Source organism: Marmota marmota, unplaced genomic scaffold (genome assembly GCF_001458135.2).
Source record: "Marmota marmota marmota unplaced genomic scaffold, marMar, whole genome shotgun sequence".
NCBI classification, from domain to species: Eukaryota; Metazoa; Chordata; class Mammalia; order Rodentia; family Sciuridae; genus Marmota; species Marmota marmota.
The window spans coordinates 4,709,285-4,724,079 of record NW_025999905.1 but is presented as its reverse complement, the minus strand read 5'-3'; the positions used below and the strand labels follow the sequence as shown (position 1 = coordinate 4,724,079).

At 38.2% G+C, this 14,795-nt stretch overlaps 1 protein-coding gene across 4 annotated transcripts in view; it reads left to right on the top strand.

Annotated features, from left to right (window-relative positions):
- Dock4 (dedicator of cytokinesis 4) overlaps window positions 1–14,795 on the top strand; it is a 443,711-nt gene that overhangs the window by 283,538 nt on the left and 145,378 nt on the right. For all 4 annotated transcript variants that reach the window (XM_048799621.1, XM_015498141.2, XM_048799623.1 and 1 more), the window contains exon 16: window positions 7,514–7,620. In XM_048799621.1, coding sequence (XP_048655578.1) covers window positions 7,514–7,620 — 107 coding nt within the window. The remainder of the gene's footprint in view (window positions 1–7,513; window positions 7,621–14,795) is intronic.

The following is a 14,795-nucleotide window of genomic DNA, read 5'->3' as shown; positions in this document are numbered from 1 at the left end:
TCTCTGCCCTCTCATCCTGTACTTTAAACATTGCTCACACATTTGAGATTTTTTAATGTTCATTATTAAAGTTCAAAAGAAATAGCAAAGCATAAAGAAGAAAAAATTACCATAATCCCATAAACTACACATATCCACTGAAATTATTTTATCACATGGACATCAATATTTTTGTTTGTTCAAAATATCATTTATTCATGAAGTGAATATTTATTGAATACCTACAGTGTACCCTGAGCACTTGACTGGGTGCTGGAGATGCATCTATGAATACAAGATTTCCCTCTCATAGAGCTTTCATTCCAGAGAGGGTAGATGAGGAAATAAATACATGATACATTAGTCTCCCCATAACCACAGTTTTAGTGTTTATGATTTCAGTTACCCAGAGTCAACCTCAGTTCAAAAATGTGAAATGGAAAATTCCATAAATGATTCATAAGTCTTAAATCGCTTGCCATTCTAAGTAGCAGGATATCTTGCACCAATCCCATCGTATTCCACCTGAGTTGTGAATCATCCTTTTGTCCAGTGTATCCATATGATATATAATACCCACCTATAAGTCACTTAATGGCTGTCTCAATTATCATATTGACTGTTTTGGTCACAGTGCTTGTGTTCAGTCACCCTTATTTTACATAAATGGCCCCAAAATTCAAGAATAGTGATGCTGGCATTTTAGATATGCCAAGCAGAAGATATAAAATGCTTTTCTTAAGTGAAAAGTGAAAAGTTCTCAGGAGGGGAAAATCATATTCTAAGTTTACTAAAAATCTATGGTAAGTTATTTTTCTAAATCTTGCTGTATCTAATTAAAAAACTAAACTTTATCATAGATCTATATGTATAGGAATAAATAAGACATATGGATACTGAGTGGTGGGTGTAGTAAAGAAGGCTAAGTTGAGTTTGGGGGCTAGAAAGTGATAGTACTATGTTGCTACTTTACGTAAAGTGGTCAGGGAATACCTCTCTGATAATGAGGTGTTTAGCAACAAGGTAGAAGTGGTAAAGGCTTGAGCTATTGGGGTGTCTGGGAAAAGAATATTCCAGACAGAGAGAATGGTAAATACAAAAGACAGAAGCTTGAAACACACTTGGCATTTTCTTTTTTGTTGGGGAGGGTCAGGTACTGGGGATTGAACTCCAGGACACTCAACCACTGAGCCCCATCCCTCGCCCTTTTTGTATTTTATTTAGAAATAAAGTCTCACTGAGTTGCTTAGCACCTCACATTTACTAAGGCTGGCTTTGAACTCGCAATCTTCCTGCCTCAGCCTCCCATACCGCTGGGATTACAGGTGTATACCACCATGCCTAGCATGCTTGACATTTTTAAGGAACAGCAAGGGAACAGAGAGGAAAAAGCAAGGAAACCAGATCTACTATTGTCTCGTACATCATCACAAAGACTGTGGATTTTTGTTGGAATGAGAGGGAGAGCCATTAGAGGGTTTGGGGTGATGATAAGTCTGGCTTCTGTATGGATGATAGACTGTAGACAGACCAGTTGGGAACAGGAAGACCATTTGGGAGGCTTTCATAGTTCTTCAACTAAGAGATTAAATTAGTCACATTATGGTACTGGTTTGGTTCTTTTTCTAGAGATTACTGATGTATTAGATGTGAAAGAAGAAGAAAAGTCAAAAATGATCTGAGGATTTTGACTTGAGAATGAATTATTCATTTAATGACGTGGGGAAGACAACAGGAGGAATCTGTTTGTGGAACAAAAATCAAACATTTCATTTTAGACATTTGATATTTATTAAATATTCAAAATGTCAGGAAATTGAATGAGATCCAGGTTGGAAACTTAAACTTGGGAATGAGAACATATAGTTCAGTATTCTGCTATAACTATTTAAAGACCAGAACTCAGGGCATGAATAGCCCTGATTTGTAACATTTGTTGATTTCCATGACATAAGTGCTCCAACCATGGCCAATTTTAAGCCACCAAAATGATTTCATCAAATGTGGAGTTGGAGAGAGATGCCTATTCTCAGCTCTTATGATCTAGTACAATCCAGCTCCAGCACATCATTAATTTTGACATTTTTTTAAAAGCCATGAGCCCAAATGAGATTCCTGAGTAATATGTTTAGATAGCAGAGAGAAGTCCATGGATGGCTCTCTAGAGCACTCACCCACATTTATAGCTGGGAGAAAGGGAAGGAGCCATTAAGTCACAATAATAAGAGCCAGGAGGTTGAAAGATAATCAAGGATAAATAGCATCCAGAAGGCTAAATTAAGCTAGTTTTTCAAGAGAGAATTTATCAGATATGTCAGGAGCCAGTAATAAATAAGGTAAAGACAGAGAAATTATCATTTGATTTGACATTGAATTTGGCAGGTGATTTTAGTGTATTTGTGGTGATGGATGTGAGTTCAAGAGTGAGATAGAGAAAAGGAAGAGGAAGCAATAAATATAGACAAGTCTTTTGAAAAGATTTGCTATAAAGAATCCAAGAGACATGTTCATGGTTAGGAAAACTCAATATTGTGAAGATGTCAGTTCTTCCTAACTGAATGTTATCATGGTAAGAGATGGGGGGGGGATAGAGAACTGATCCTAAAATTTATATGGAAAAGGAAAAGCAAGAGACCTCAATAGCCAACACTGTATTAGAGAAGAACAAAGTTAGTGGATTGACATTGCCTGAGTTTAAGAACTACTGTAAAACCACGTAATCAAGACAATATGATATTGTGAAGGAATAAATTGATAGACCAAAGGAACAGAAGAAAGAGCCCAGAATTAGTCTCACATAAGTTAACTGATCTTTGATGAAGAATCAGAGGTAATATAATAAGAAGATAGTCTTTTCAACAAATGGTTCTGGGACAAGTGTATATTTGTCCAATTTCAAGAAAGAAATCTAGAGACAGACCTTCCAACCTTTACAAAAATTAAATCAAAATGGATCATAGATATAAATGTAAAACATAAAACTATAAAACTTCTGGCAGATAACAGAAAATCTAGATGATCTTGGGTTTGACAATGACTTTTTACATTTAATACCAAAGTCATGATCTATAAAAGAAAGAATTGATAAGCTCGACTTCATTAAAATTAAAATTTTTCTGATCTATGAAGACACTGTGAATAGAAATAAAAGAAAAACACATATTGGTAGACAATTTTTGCAAAAGACATTTGATAAAGGACTGTATTAAAAATATACAAAGAACTCCTAAAATCCAATAATAAGAAAACATACAGCCAGTTAAAATTTGGGCATAAAAACATTAACAAACACCCCACCAGAGAAAGTATACAGATGACAAATAAGCATATGAAAGCATGCATCACATTACATATCATACATATATCAGAAAAATACAAATTTGAACAACAATTATATATCATCACACCCATTTAGAATAGCTAAAATCCAGAACACAGACAATACCAAATGCTGGCAGGTGTATGGAACAACAGAAACTCTCATTCACTGGTGGCGGGAATACAAAATGATACCAGTCATTTTGAAAGACAGTTTGGTAGTTTCTTACTAAATTAAACATATTCATATCATACAAATTCAACAATCACATGCTCCTTTGGTATTTACCTAAAGGTGCTGAAAACTTATGCCTACACAGAAACCCGCACAGACATTTATAGCAGCTTTATCATAATTGCCCAAACTTGGAAAGAGCCCAGCTGTTCTTCAGTAGGTAAATGGATAAACAGTGGTACATACAGACAATGGAATATAGGTCCACTTAAAAAGAAATAGATTATCAAACCGTGAAAAGACATGGAGGAAACTTAAATGCCTATTACAAAGTGAAAGAAACCAATCTGAAAAGGTTACATACCGTATAATTTCAACCACATGACAGTCTGGGAAAGGCAAAGCTATGGAGAGAGTATAAAGCTCAGTGGTTGCCAAGGGCTAGGGGAGGGAGGGATGAGTAAGCAGAACACAGGGCATTTTGGGGGTGGTGAAATTTCTGGATGAAATTATAACAACAGATGCATGTCATTGTACATTTGTACAAACCCATAGAATGTATAACACCACAAGTGAACCCTAATGTGCACACTGGGCTTTGGGTAATAGAGATGTGTCAATGTCAAGTCATCAGCTGAAGAAGTGCACCATTCTGACAGGGGATGTTGGTAGCACTGAAGGCTATGCAGGAGTCGGGGCAGGGTAGGTATGTGGGACATCTTTATATTTTCCTCTCAGTGTTGCTGTAAACCTGAAACTGCTTTTTAAAAAATAAAGGCTGCCAGGTACAGTAGCACGTGCTATAATCCCAGTGGCTTCAGAGGCTAAGGCTGGAGGCTTCCAAGTCAAAGCCAGCCTCAACAGTTTAGCAAGCTCCTAATCAACTTAGCAATATCCTGTCTCAAAATAAAAAAAAAAAAATACAAAAAAAAGGGTTTGGGATGTTGCTCAGTGGTTAAGTGCCCCTTCATTCAAACCCTGGTACCCCCCCCAAAAAAAATTAAAAATAAATAAATAAAGGTTATGAAAGAAAGGAAGGAAAGGAAATGGGAAAAAAAAAAGAAGGGGGGTTCGGGGTTGTGGCTCAGTGGTAGAGGCTTGCCTAGCATGCATGAGGCACTGGGTTCGATCCTGGCACCACATAAAAATAAATAAAATAAAGGTATTATGTTCATCTACAACTAAAAAAATATTTAAAAGAAAAAAGGAAACAGGAAAGAGAAAAGGAAAAGAAAATAGATCAGAGACATGGGTTAGGAACTATAATGAAATACTTGGTCATGTGAGGGTATTTTTTAAGATGAAGTTTTTAATGCCTGTTTATTTGGTGTAAATTCAGTCAAAAGGAAGAAAGGTGATACTGAAGACAGAGGTACAACTATAGGAACAGTGCCCTTGGGATAAGGAGAGTAGGGTTCAGTGTTCAAGGAGCAGGAGTGTGGACCTTGACAGTATTATAGGGGAGCACAGAGGCAGTGGGTAAATAGGTTCTGTATGTAGTATGTGGTAGCTCTCTCCACATCAGGTGACAGTGAGGAGGGTAGCCGAGGTGTTGGAGGCTTGAGAAGGGAGAGAGGGTAAGACAGTTGTCTAGAAAGTGGATTAGGTGAGTGGAGGCTTGCCCAGCTAAGGACCCCTTTGTGGTTAATGTGCATTCATTAAAGTGAAATTAGGCTGGTTTGGCATAGAAGAAACTCAAAGTCGGATTTAACCAGCTTGAGTGTTACCATGGAAATGTGGAGGAATAAGGAAGACAAGAATATATGGAAGGAGGTAACTGGAATGGTGGACCATTAAAATGGAGACTGAGACAGTAGGGGACGGAGGGCAAGCTTTGTGAATTGAAGGTTCCAGGAGGCAGAACTGTTGGAGTATGGTACTAGAAAGAATAAATTGGAAATTTAGAGGTAGAATGCACAAATTTAGTGTATTTTATTAGTAAAAGGGGGTGATACTATGCAGACTGTATGTAGCATTCCATTAAGTTATTAATCCTGATCTAATGGCTCAGGAAAAATTGTCATGTACATTAAACTTTGTTTAATATCTATTTTATTTTATAATGGAGGGCAAATTTGGGAAAGCGATTGTATTGCTTCTTATTTTTGCTAATTTTATTTATTATGGAATCTTTAGTCACTTTATTTTTCTGAATTGAATACCATAAACCTTACCAAAACTATAGAAAAAAATAAAATTAGTAAATTGCTTCTAACTAACACAAACCATATCAAAAAAGGTATTCAAATAAATTAGGAAATTTCTCTAAATAAGTCTTCTCCTCTGAATCATAAAGGTCTTCTCCTCTGAATCCCAAAGGTCTTTGCTCAAATTTTTATTCAACTTTGTTTTCCCAGTTTCTCTCTAGAGTTGAAATTAATAATTTTAAGGATTTAAGAATCCCCCCCCCTTTTTTTTTTTTTTCAAAAGGACCCTCCTAAAAGAAACCACACTTTCAGGAATGTCCTCATGTTAGGGGCCAATGCCAGGCAACCTAAACTACTATTCTCTGCGTGAGGTACCACTCCCTGAGGTTGAATGCCAGAAGCAGTTGAAAGGGAAGCTGTTGCTAACCCTCTTGTCTAATCTTCAGGATCACCATATCTAACTCTTCTAGCCCAGATCTTATGGTCTTTCAGGGCAGAACTTTCCTATTCAAATGTAACACTCTGCTGCTACACTTGTATGGGAAACAATAACCATCCAGCCCCAAACAGGTCACAAGCCCTGGAGAGCTCTTCCCTGCACTGGCTAAGTACAAGGAGAGTCAAGTTGAACAAGCAAGGTTCTGTTAACAGTTTCTCCATTTTGGGAGAAAAGAGCATGATGGAAGAACTGGAATGGTGCTTAAAAGATCTAGAGCAAGTTACCTAACCCCTGGGATCTCAACTTCCTTATCTATAAATAGTAGCTAAGGAGCCTCAGAATTTCTAGCCATTGTACTTCTTAATTAGGTATCAGAAAATCTCATTGCCTCATTTCCAACTTCCTGAACAATACTACAGTAAGCCCGTTTTAAATTATAGTTTGCAATTCATATTGCCTTTCAGTGGATCAGCCCTATTCCAAGGAAGTAGCTTTCACCTGCATCACACCATCCTCACATGTATGGATACAGGGAAGAAAGGTCTGTCATGGACCAAGGCAGAGATGTGAAGTTTCCTTTCCACGGGTAGTAAGCAAAATCTTTAATTCCATATTCATTCATTTTTTAATTAAACATATTTATTGAGGAGCCTACTATGTTCTTGACACTCTGAGAATATAAAATAAAACAGACAAGAATATTTATGTTTTAGTCGGAGTTTTTACTGCTATGACTAAAGGACCCCACCAGCACAATTGTTGAGGAGAAAAGGTTTATTTGGGGGCTCACAGTTTCAGAGGTCTTAGTCCATAGAAGGCCAGTTCCATTCCTTGGAGCTTGAGGTGAGGCAGAATATCATGTTGGAAGAATGTAGCAGAGGGAAGCAGCTCATATCATGATCATAAAGCCAAGAGAGACTCCACTCTCCAGATACAAATATATACCCCATAGCCACACCCCCAATGAATCACTTCCTCTAGCCACACCCAACCTGTCTCTAGTTATCACTCAATTAATCCATCAGGGATTAATCCACTGATTAGGTTAAGGCTATAACTCAATCATTTCTCCTCCAAACCTTGCATTGTCTTACACATAAGCTTTTGGGGGACACCATATCTAAACCATAACACCTGCCTTTGGTGGTGCTTAGGGGTGATGTGAGAAGAAACAAGCAATCCACAAAATTTAAAGCATGATTTCAGATAGTCCTCTGAAGTCCATAGAGTTCTATGAAGAAAATTAGACAAGAAATGTAACTTGGATATTTGGCAACAGGAATATGAGGTTAGAGGATGGCTACTTTAGGTATATTTCCTACCATAAATGCAGTTCTCTATGTGTGGAGGAGTAAGAGTGGGGACAGTTACATCTCTTAATGTTCTTACTCCTTAAACACACATGTGTAAACATGCACTTGAATAAGCAAGTGATTCTTTCTTTTTTCTTTGTAGCAAAGGAGAAAGGAGAGAAGAAGTTGTTTGGTTTCTCCTTTGTGCCCCTGATGCAGGAAGATGGCAGGACCCTTCCAGATGGCACTCATGAGCTCATTGTGCACAAGGTACCGTTCATCACATATTGGTCATGGCAGTGGAAAATGGGGCAGTTATTAACTCACTCTCTTGCCAGTTTGAAAAAGAGAAAAAAAATTCACTGAAAAGAATGTTATTGTGTAAGATTGCTGGCAGGGAGAATGTCTTTGAAAGTATTATTTGGAGGTATTTTTCTATATCCCATGTCATATTCTAAAACATAGTTTAAGGATCATTTATTTTTTCATCTTAATTTAGAGATAGGTATTTGGGTAAATCTGAATGCTGATCTTAACGTCTTTTCATTGCTTTGATAAGATTAAATAAACCTCACAAATAAAATTTTAAATACCATCAATACATTTTTTTATGTATCTGTATGTTGCCAGTGGTGAATTTAGCATAGTCAGAATTACATTTTTTTCTTTTCTTTTTTGTCTGCACTTTGCTATCACAGCTGTTGTAGTTTTCATCTTAAATCCAGAATTACTGTAAAAATGTTTCAAACAAAGTGTGCTATTGTAGGTCTCCAAAAGAAAATTCAGAAAGTGAGGAACCCAAAGAAATGATAAGAATACTTGCAATAAGGAAATACAAAATAAAAATGTATTTTTAAAGTATATAGGCAATTTTCTCATTCACATCCCTCCATTTTTATAACCCTGTGATAGTCTAGGCTCTCATCAGTTCTCACCTGTGCTATCTGGTCCTGCTGATCTGGGTTTTATCTCCCCCTACTCCAGGTTCTATCCAGATATTAAAGGTGACCTATCTAAAATACAGATCCAGCAAAGTCATCTCTTAATCTAGGAGTCATACAAAATCTCATTGCTACAAGAATAAATCCTGGGCTTCTCAGGGTGTGCCAGGCCTCTACCTCCACTGCTTCACCCCTCACTACTTCTTGTCCCTTCATGCTGCAGCTACATGCAGCCCTTTCTAGTTCCTTATATCCTCATATCCTCCCTGCCAGTTCTGTCTGCTCTTCCTTTAAGGACTCCTGGAGTCATGCCTCTCTCCCTGATTTTCTCTTGTGCATCCTCAGGTGCTCACCTTACCCACACCCTTCTTCAGGAACTGTTACCAGCTTCCTGGCTGTACTGCCCATGTTTCCGGCTGATCAAGCAACCTCCCCTGACCTCCCTAAGTTTCTGCATGCATCTCTTACCATTTTATTCAGCACACTGCCCCCACATTTATCTGATGATCCCCTAGCTTATCCCAGTAAGTTTTTGAGCCTCTCTAAAGCAGCAGCTATGCCAGATGATTCTGCCATGCAGCAGATGTGCAGTGAAGATTTGTTGAATGAATAATATGATCACAAACAAAAATTTTCTTTACCTTTAGATAACTGCTAATAAAATAAGTAGTGATGAACAGCACATCTGGTCATTCCTATTGTTATGTGCATGTATATGTGTGTGTCTGTTTCTTTAATAATTTGCTTCCTTGCTATTTGTTCAATATGTTCATTGAGGAAAAATTCCAGCCAGAATATAATCAAGACAGGTGCAGAGAATATAACCAAGACAGTCAAATCCCTCCATTTCTGGTGCTTACATTCTCTTTATTTCATAAAGTTATCTAAAGAAATTAGCACATGAACAAGAATGATTTTATGACATTTGCCAGTAAATGGAGACCTATTATGCTAAGTGAAATAAGCCAATCCCAAAAGTCAAATGTTTCCTCTAATATGTGGAAGCTAAAGCACAAAAGAGGGGAAGAATAGAAGTTCAATAGAGTAGACAGTGGGAAATGGAGTGAAGGGAGGGGGATAGGAAAAGGAAAGACAGTAGAATGAATCAGACATAATTTTCCTATGCACATATATGAAAACATCACAGTGAATCCATTCATGTATAGGCACAAGAATGGGGTCCTAACTAGAATAAGATATAATCCATGTTTGTATCATTATATCAAAATGTATCCTACTGTCATATATAAAAAGAACCAATAAATAAACAAATAAATAAATAGAAAAGGAGCTAACAATGTTTAAATATAAATAAAACATATTGTAGAGTAACCAGTAAGGCAAACAGAAGAATGTACTAGACACCTGGAACGATCTGTTTATCTCACCTGTAGGCCAGAAGCTCCCTTATAAGAGATAGTAGTATGACAGGCAGAATCTTCATCCACTCTTTTCTGAAAGATGTAAATAGCATAGCTATCTTAACCTTAAGAAGTCTTGACTCAGAATAGTCAGGACTGAGATAATTAAAACTGGGGTAACAGAAGAGTGAATCGCTTTTGTATCATATATCATGTATCGACAGTCACCTGTGAGTTGGAGCATGCTTCTTTGACACATGCTAGTTTTGCAGTCGAGTCCTAATTGATTTCTGTAAATGAGTGTGAATAATACCCAGACTCTCAGTTACTGCCTAGAGAGACCCAGTGCGTCAGATGCCAGAGGACAGGTAGCAGAGCTCACTTCTCCATGTGAGCAGTTATGAGTCTAACTGACATTGACTCCCACAGGCCCAGTCGACTCCTTTATCAGAGGCCTCTCTGGTGTCTTTTCCATGGGGCCAAAACTTTCCTCTAAACAGCTTTGAATGAGCTCAGGCCCTTGCATAAATTTTGACTAAGTACTCAGAATTCTGATCCATAGAGGCGATTTTATTTGAGCTTGAACAATTTACAGTGCAGGTATTCCCAGTGATCATCCTCAACCAGAGGGTAAGCTCAGGATGATGATGTGTCAATTTGGGGCAGACCTTCATTGTATAGACCCATCCTGAAGCATTAGCTTTACAATCAAACCCCCAAGTTTCAGAGTTTGCTTATGAACAGGGTTATTTAGTATTGCTTATTCAAAGATTTGTGAAATTCTTGCCAAGTATAACAACTTCTGTTTCCAGCCAGGTTGATGCTGTGGTTTTCTTTCTCATATAACTGAGCCAACAAGTTCAGTTTCAGCTTAAGGCCATTTGTAGTTTATGATTATAAAACCATATTAGCAGCATAATTCTTATCCTGCCATGGCAGGAAGGCTCCCAGTCTGCTGATAATTGCAACCTTAAAGGTATTACTTAAAAAGAAAGTGACATGGAGTAGGGGGTGGGGGAGTGGATTTCAAATCAACGGCTGGAAAAGTAACTCACTTAATAAGTGATGTTGAGATGACTATGATAGGGACACCTTTCTCCCTTTCATCTTAACCTAAATGATTACATGTTTGCAATGATTTCCAGTACAAATAAACTATAAAATCTATAAACATTTAAATGGTGTAGCTCTAGAAGAATCAGGAAAATAACTCTTATCAGTCATCATGAGAGATTTAGTCCTTCCAGAGTTCTCTTTGCAGCCCTCAGGACATCAGCAATATTCCCAGTGGTTGATGGGTAGGTCCAAAACTCCCCTCTGGAGTTACTAATTTGCTAATTATAGCATTTAATCTTCATAAGTTTTTTCATCTCACTGCATTTTGTCAGGATTGTTGTCTCCCTCAAGTTTATGGGGATATTTTTGGCTTCCTCTGTCCAGCTACTGCTGGAAAACAAGAAAAGAGACCAAAGTAATGAGGATGGGAAATTGTATGTCTTATGTCTCTTAAGGATAATGATGTGAGGATCTAGAAGGACGACAGGAAGACAGAAGCTGCACACTGGAGTCCTCATTCTGCCCGATTCTGTTGGAGGATTCTTAGTAACTGAAGTAAATTCTAAAACACCCTCAAGACTATTAAAATTAAATAATTAAAATTAATTACACTACCTGCCTTTGAGAAATTGGGGTTTAATAAATTCATATTGCTGATTATCTGACATCATCGTGGTTAACATGGTCCAACTCAACAAAGCTAGGGTTTTGCTTAGTAGAGAATCTGATTCCTCTAGCAGGATTTATTTTGGCTTTCTAATCCAAGACATCTTAATAGGAAAAGGGCCAGGTGAGAAGTCCCAAATAGAGGCTAATACTGTTTCCTGTGGGGAGAGGATTAGTTTAATGTGATGATATAGAATATGAAAGTCCTTTGCAGGTTAATTCATTTCACCTTTGCTACCTAAAATGTGTCCATAAATCCTTAAGTCCATATTTTTGTTCCCACACATTTTTAGTTTCTTATGCCATATTGTATTTCCCAGCTGGTCCAGGTATTCCAACACCACCTCTTTCCACTAGTCATTATCTTTGAGATGAACTTCTCTGATGCATTTAGAAACTGGTGCTCTTCATTTATCCTGAACATCAGTGTATTTGCATTCATAATAAAATTAGAAGATGAAGGGAGTCTGGAATTTTAGGTAGACTGAAGGATTTGTTACCTCACTTATTCCACATGCTGCTCAAACAATTCTGAGAGACTTGTCTTGGAACAATGATCAGTCAATCTTAGATCAGCCAGAAAGCTATGTATTCACCCTAAGCTTGAGGGTAGAATTGATCACCTGCAAATTTTTTTAAGTAAATAACCCAGTAAGTTTATTATAAAAGTGTATCTAACTGAACACAGAAGCTAAGGGGAAAAAATTTAAAAGGCCAAGATACCTTAATAGGTCCTAGCACTTAGGGCTGTAATTATATGAAACCCATCCTGAAAACCCCTTCATGCTAACTACTACTACTTCTCTCTTCCAAAAATGATCTCCCTATAGTGTAACCTGGCTCATGTCTGCTGAGAGGGCTTCCCAGGTACCTGTTGGGGTAAAAAGCTTGTCTCTGAAACCTTGTGTCCAGTGGCTAGAGGTCAGCTGTCTCCTCACCCCTTTCAGAAATACTGACTGGCTTTCCACCTCTTGTGAAGAACTTGCCTACCCTCTATAAGGCTCCTTCCATATTGCACTGTGACTTTCTACCTATCCTGCTGGACCTTCATTTGCATTTAACTTCAGTGTGGTTATTCTTTGGTCCCTTCATTCCCACCCAGCAGGACACATGCCACATGAGTGCTAAATAAGTACTTGGTAATTGATATGACAGATAGATAAGTATGTGGGTAGGGTAGGTGGGAGGGTGGGGGATGGATAAAATAAATGATCCAGAATCATCCCATATCAAAACTCCTAAACTCACAATATCGTAACCATAACCTTTCAACCTCCCAGTTTTCTACTTCTATCTATTTTCCAGTCTTAGTCTCCTCCAACAGACTGCTCCTGCCTTTACTTACTTTCTTTTCTTATTTGGGGTATTTCTTCTTCCTTAGTTCTGCTGTGCCCACATGGGAAATAAAAAACAGTCCTAGGTCAGTCTGTCAACTTTGCCTTCTCTTTGCCCCCTCCTATACCCTGTTCCAGGCAGTTGGGTATTATTAGAGGAAATTATAGTGGTTATAGGTTAGCATCAGCCAGACCAGTGTAGATGCAGGACCACCAACATTCAGGCAGACTAATTACCTCCCTCTCAATCCCCATAGAACTACTGGCAAGATTTTAATCTCCTTACCCTACTACTTCCTGTCTACTTAATAGAGAAAACAGAAGCCACCAGACAGGAACTTCCTTAACTTCCTGTGCTCTCCCCCCTGCCACCTGCAAACTTATCTGCATCCTTCCTTTTCTTCCTGCTTCCTGTCTCAAGGGATGAGGCAAGGCTCCTTCTCTCCCAAGGCCAATTCTTCTACTTTCTGCCCTCAGGATTTTCCTCCCTCCTATGTTTTCTAGGATGCTGACCCTCCCAATGGCCTCCCTCTTCCTCCTGCATCCATAACTATTTCCTCTATTTGGCACTCTTCACTCAGAGCAGAAACATGCTTCAGCATTTTTCTTTAAAAAACATTAAAAAAAAATAGCTACCACACTCCCTCTTCCCTTTCCATCATGACATCCAGCCTACATTAGAAACCAGTCTTCTCTCCCTTTCTCTACTTCCTGTGTCCCAGTCAATCACATTCAGTGTTTCCACCATTCAAGTAAAGTTTTTCACCTCCAGGTCATGAATGCCACCCAGGAGCTAAAGTCACTATACCAAAAGAATTAAAAATGTTTTTTCCTGTACTTGACTTCCCTGTAGTAGCATGTGACAATGTTGATTATACTTCTTGAAAATCCCACATTCTGTCATCTGTCTGGCATTGCTTTTCTGAGTTCCATCCTTCTTCCTCTTTGAGGATTTCTCTCTTTGCACCTAAATGTTGTTGTCATGGATTAACCTTCCACTGCCTTCTGTCTTGGATCTCCTCATCCACTTCCATGGATTAACTTACTACATTTCTATGCTGATGACAGCCAAATCTGATTTTCTGGTCCACAACTTTTATCAGCCTACTGAACATCTTTAGTTGGTTTTTTCCAAAGATACCTCAAATTCAGCATGTCCAAAACTGAGCTTTTAATCTCACCTCCATCCACTCCTGCCATGAATAGAAACCTGCAAAATTTCCTTGTCTTGTCACACTCATCCTCCATAACTAAACAGCCAGTTGCATGGTATTGCTTCAATTCAGGGAATTTTAACCAGAGGTGACTATCAGAATTACCTGGGGGTTTTCTTATTTAAGAGGTCTTGGATAGTCCCAAGGCTTTTCTATGTTGAACAATTTTATGTTCTAGCCATACTATACTGCATAAATTTGTCCAGCTATGCCTGTGCAATTTTAACAGTTATTTTTAAGATTCATTTAGACTTACAGAGGAGTTGCAAATATTCCCATGTAGCTGTCACCCAAGTATCCTTATGTTAACCTCCTATATAAACTGTAACATATCAATCAAAACTAAATTAATCTTGGGGCTGGGGATGTGGCTCAAGCAGTAGCACGTTCGCCTGGCATGCACGGGGCGCTGGGTTTGATCTCAGCACCCCATAAAAATAAAATAAAGATGTTGTGTCCACCGAAAACTAAAAAATAAATATTAAAAAATTATCTCTCTCTCTCTCTCTCTTTTAAAAATGAACTAAATTAATCTTGCCAAGACACTGTTAACACAAGATTTACTTGGATTTCACAATTTTTCCACTAATGTAATTTATTTTGGGGGTGGGTATCAGGGATTGAACTCAGAGGCACTCAACCACTGAGCCACATCCCAGTCCTATTTTGTATTTTCTTATTCAGAGACAGGGTCTCACTGAGTTGCTTAGCACCTTGCTTTTGCTGAGGTTGGCTTAGAACTCGCAATTCTCCTGCCTCAGCCTCACAAGCTGCTGGGATTATAGGCGTATGCCATTGTACCAGTCACTAATGTCATTTTTGTGTCCCAGGATCTCACATTCCATTTAACTGTCATGTGCCCATGACCTCGTA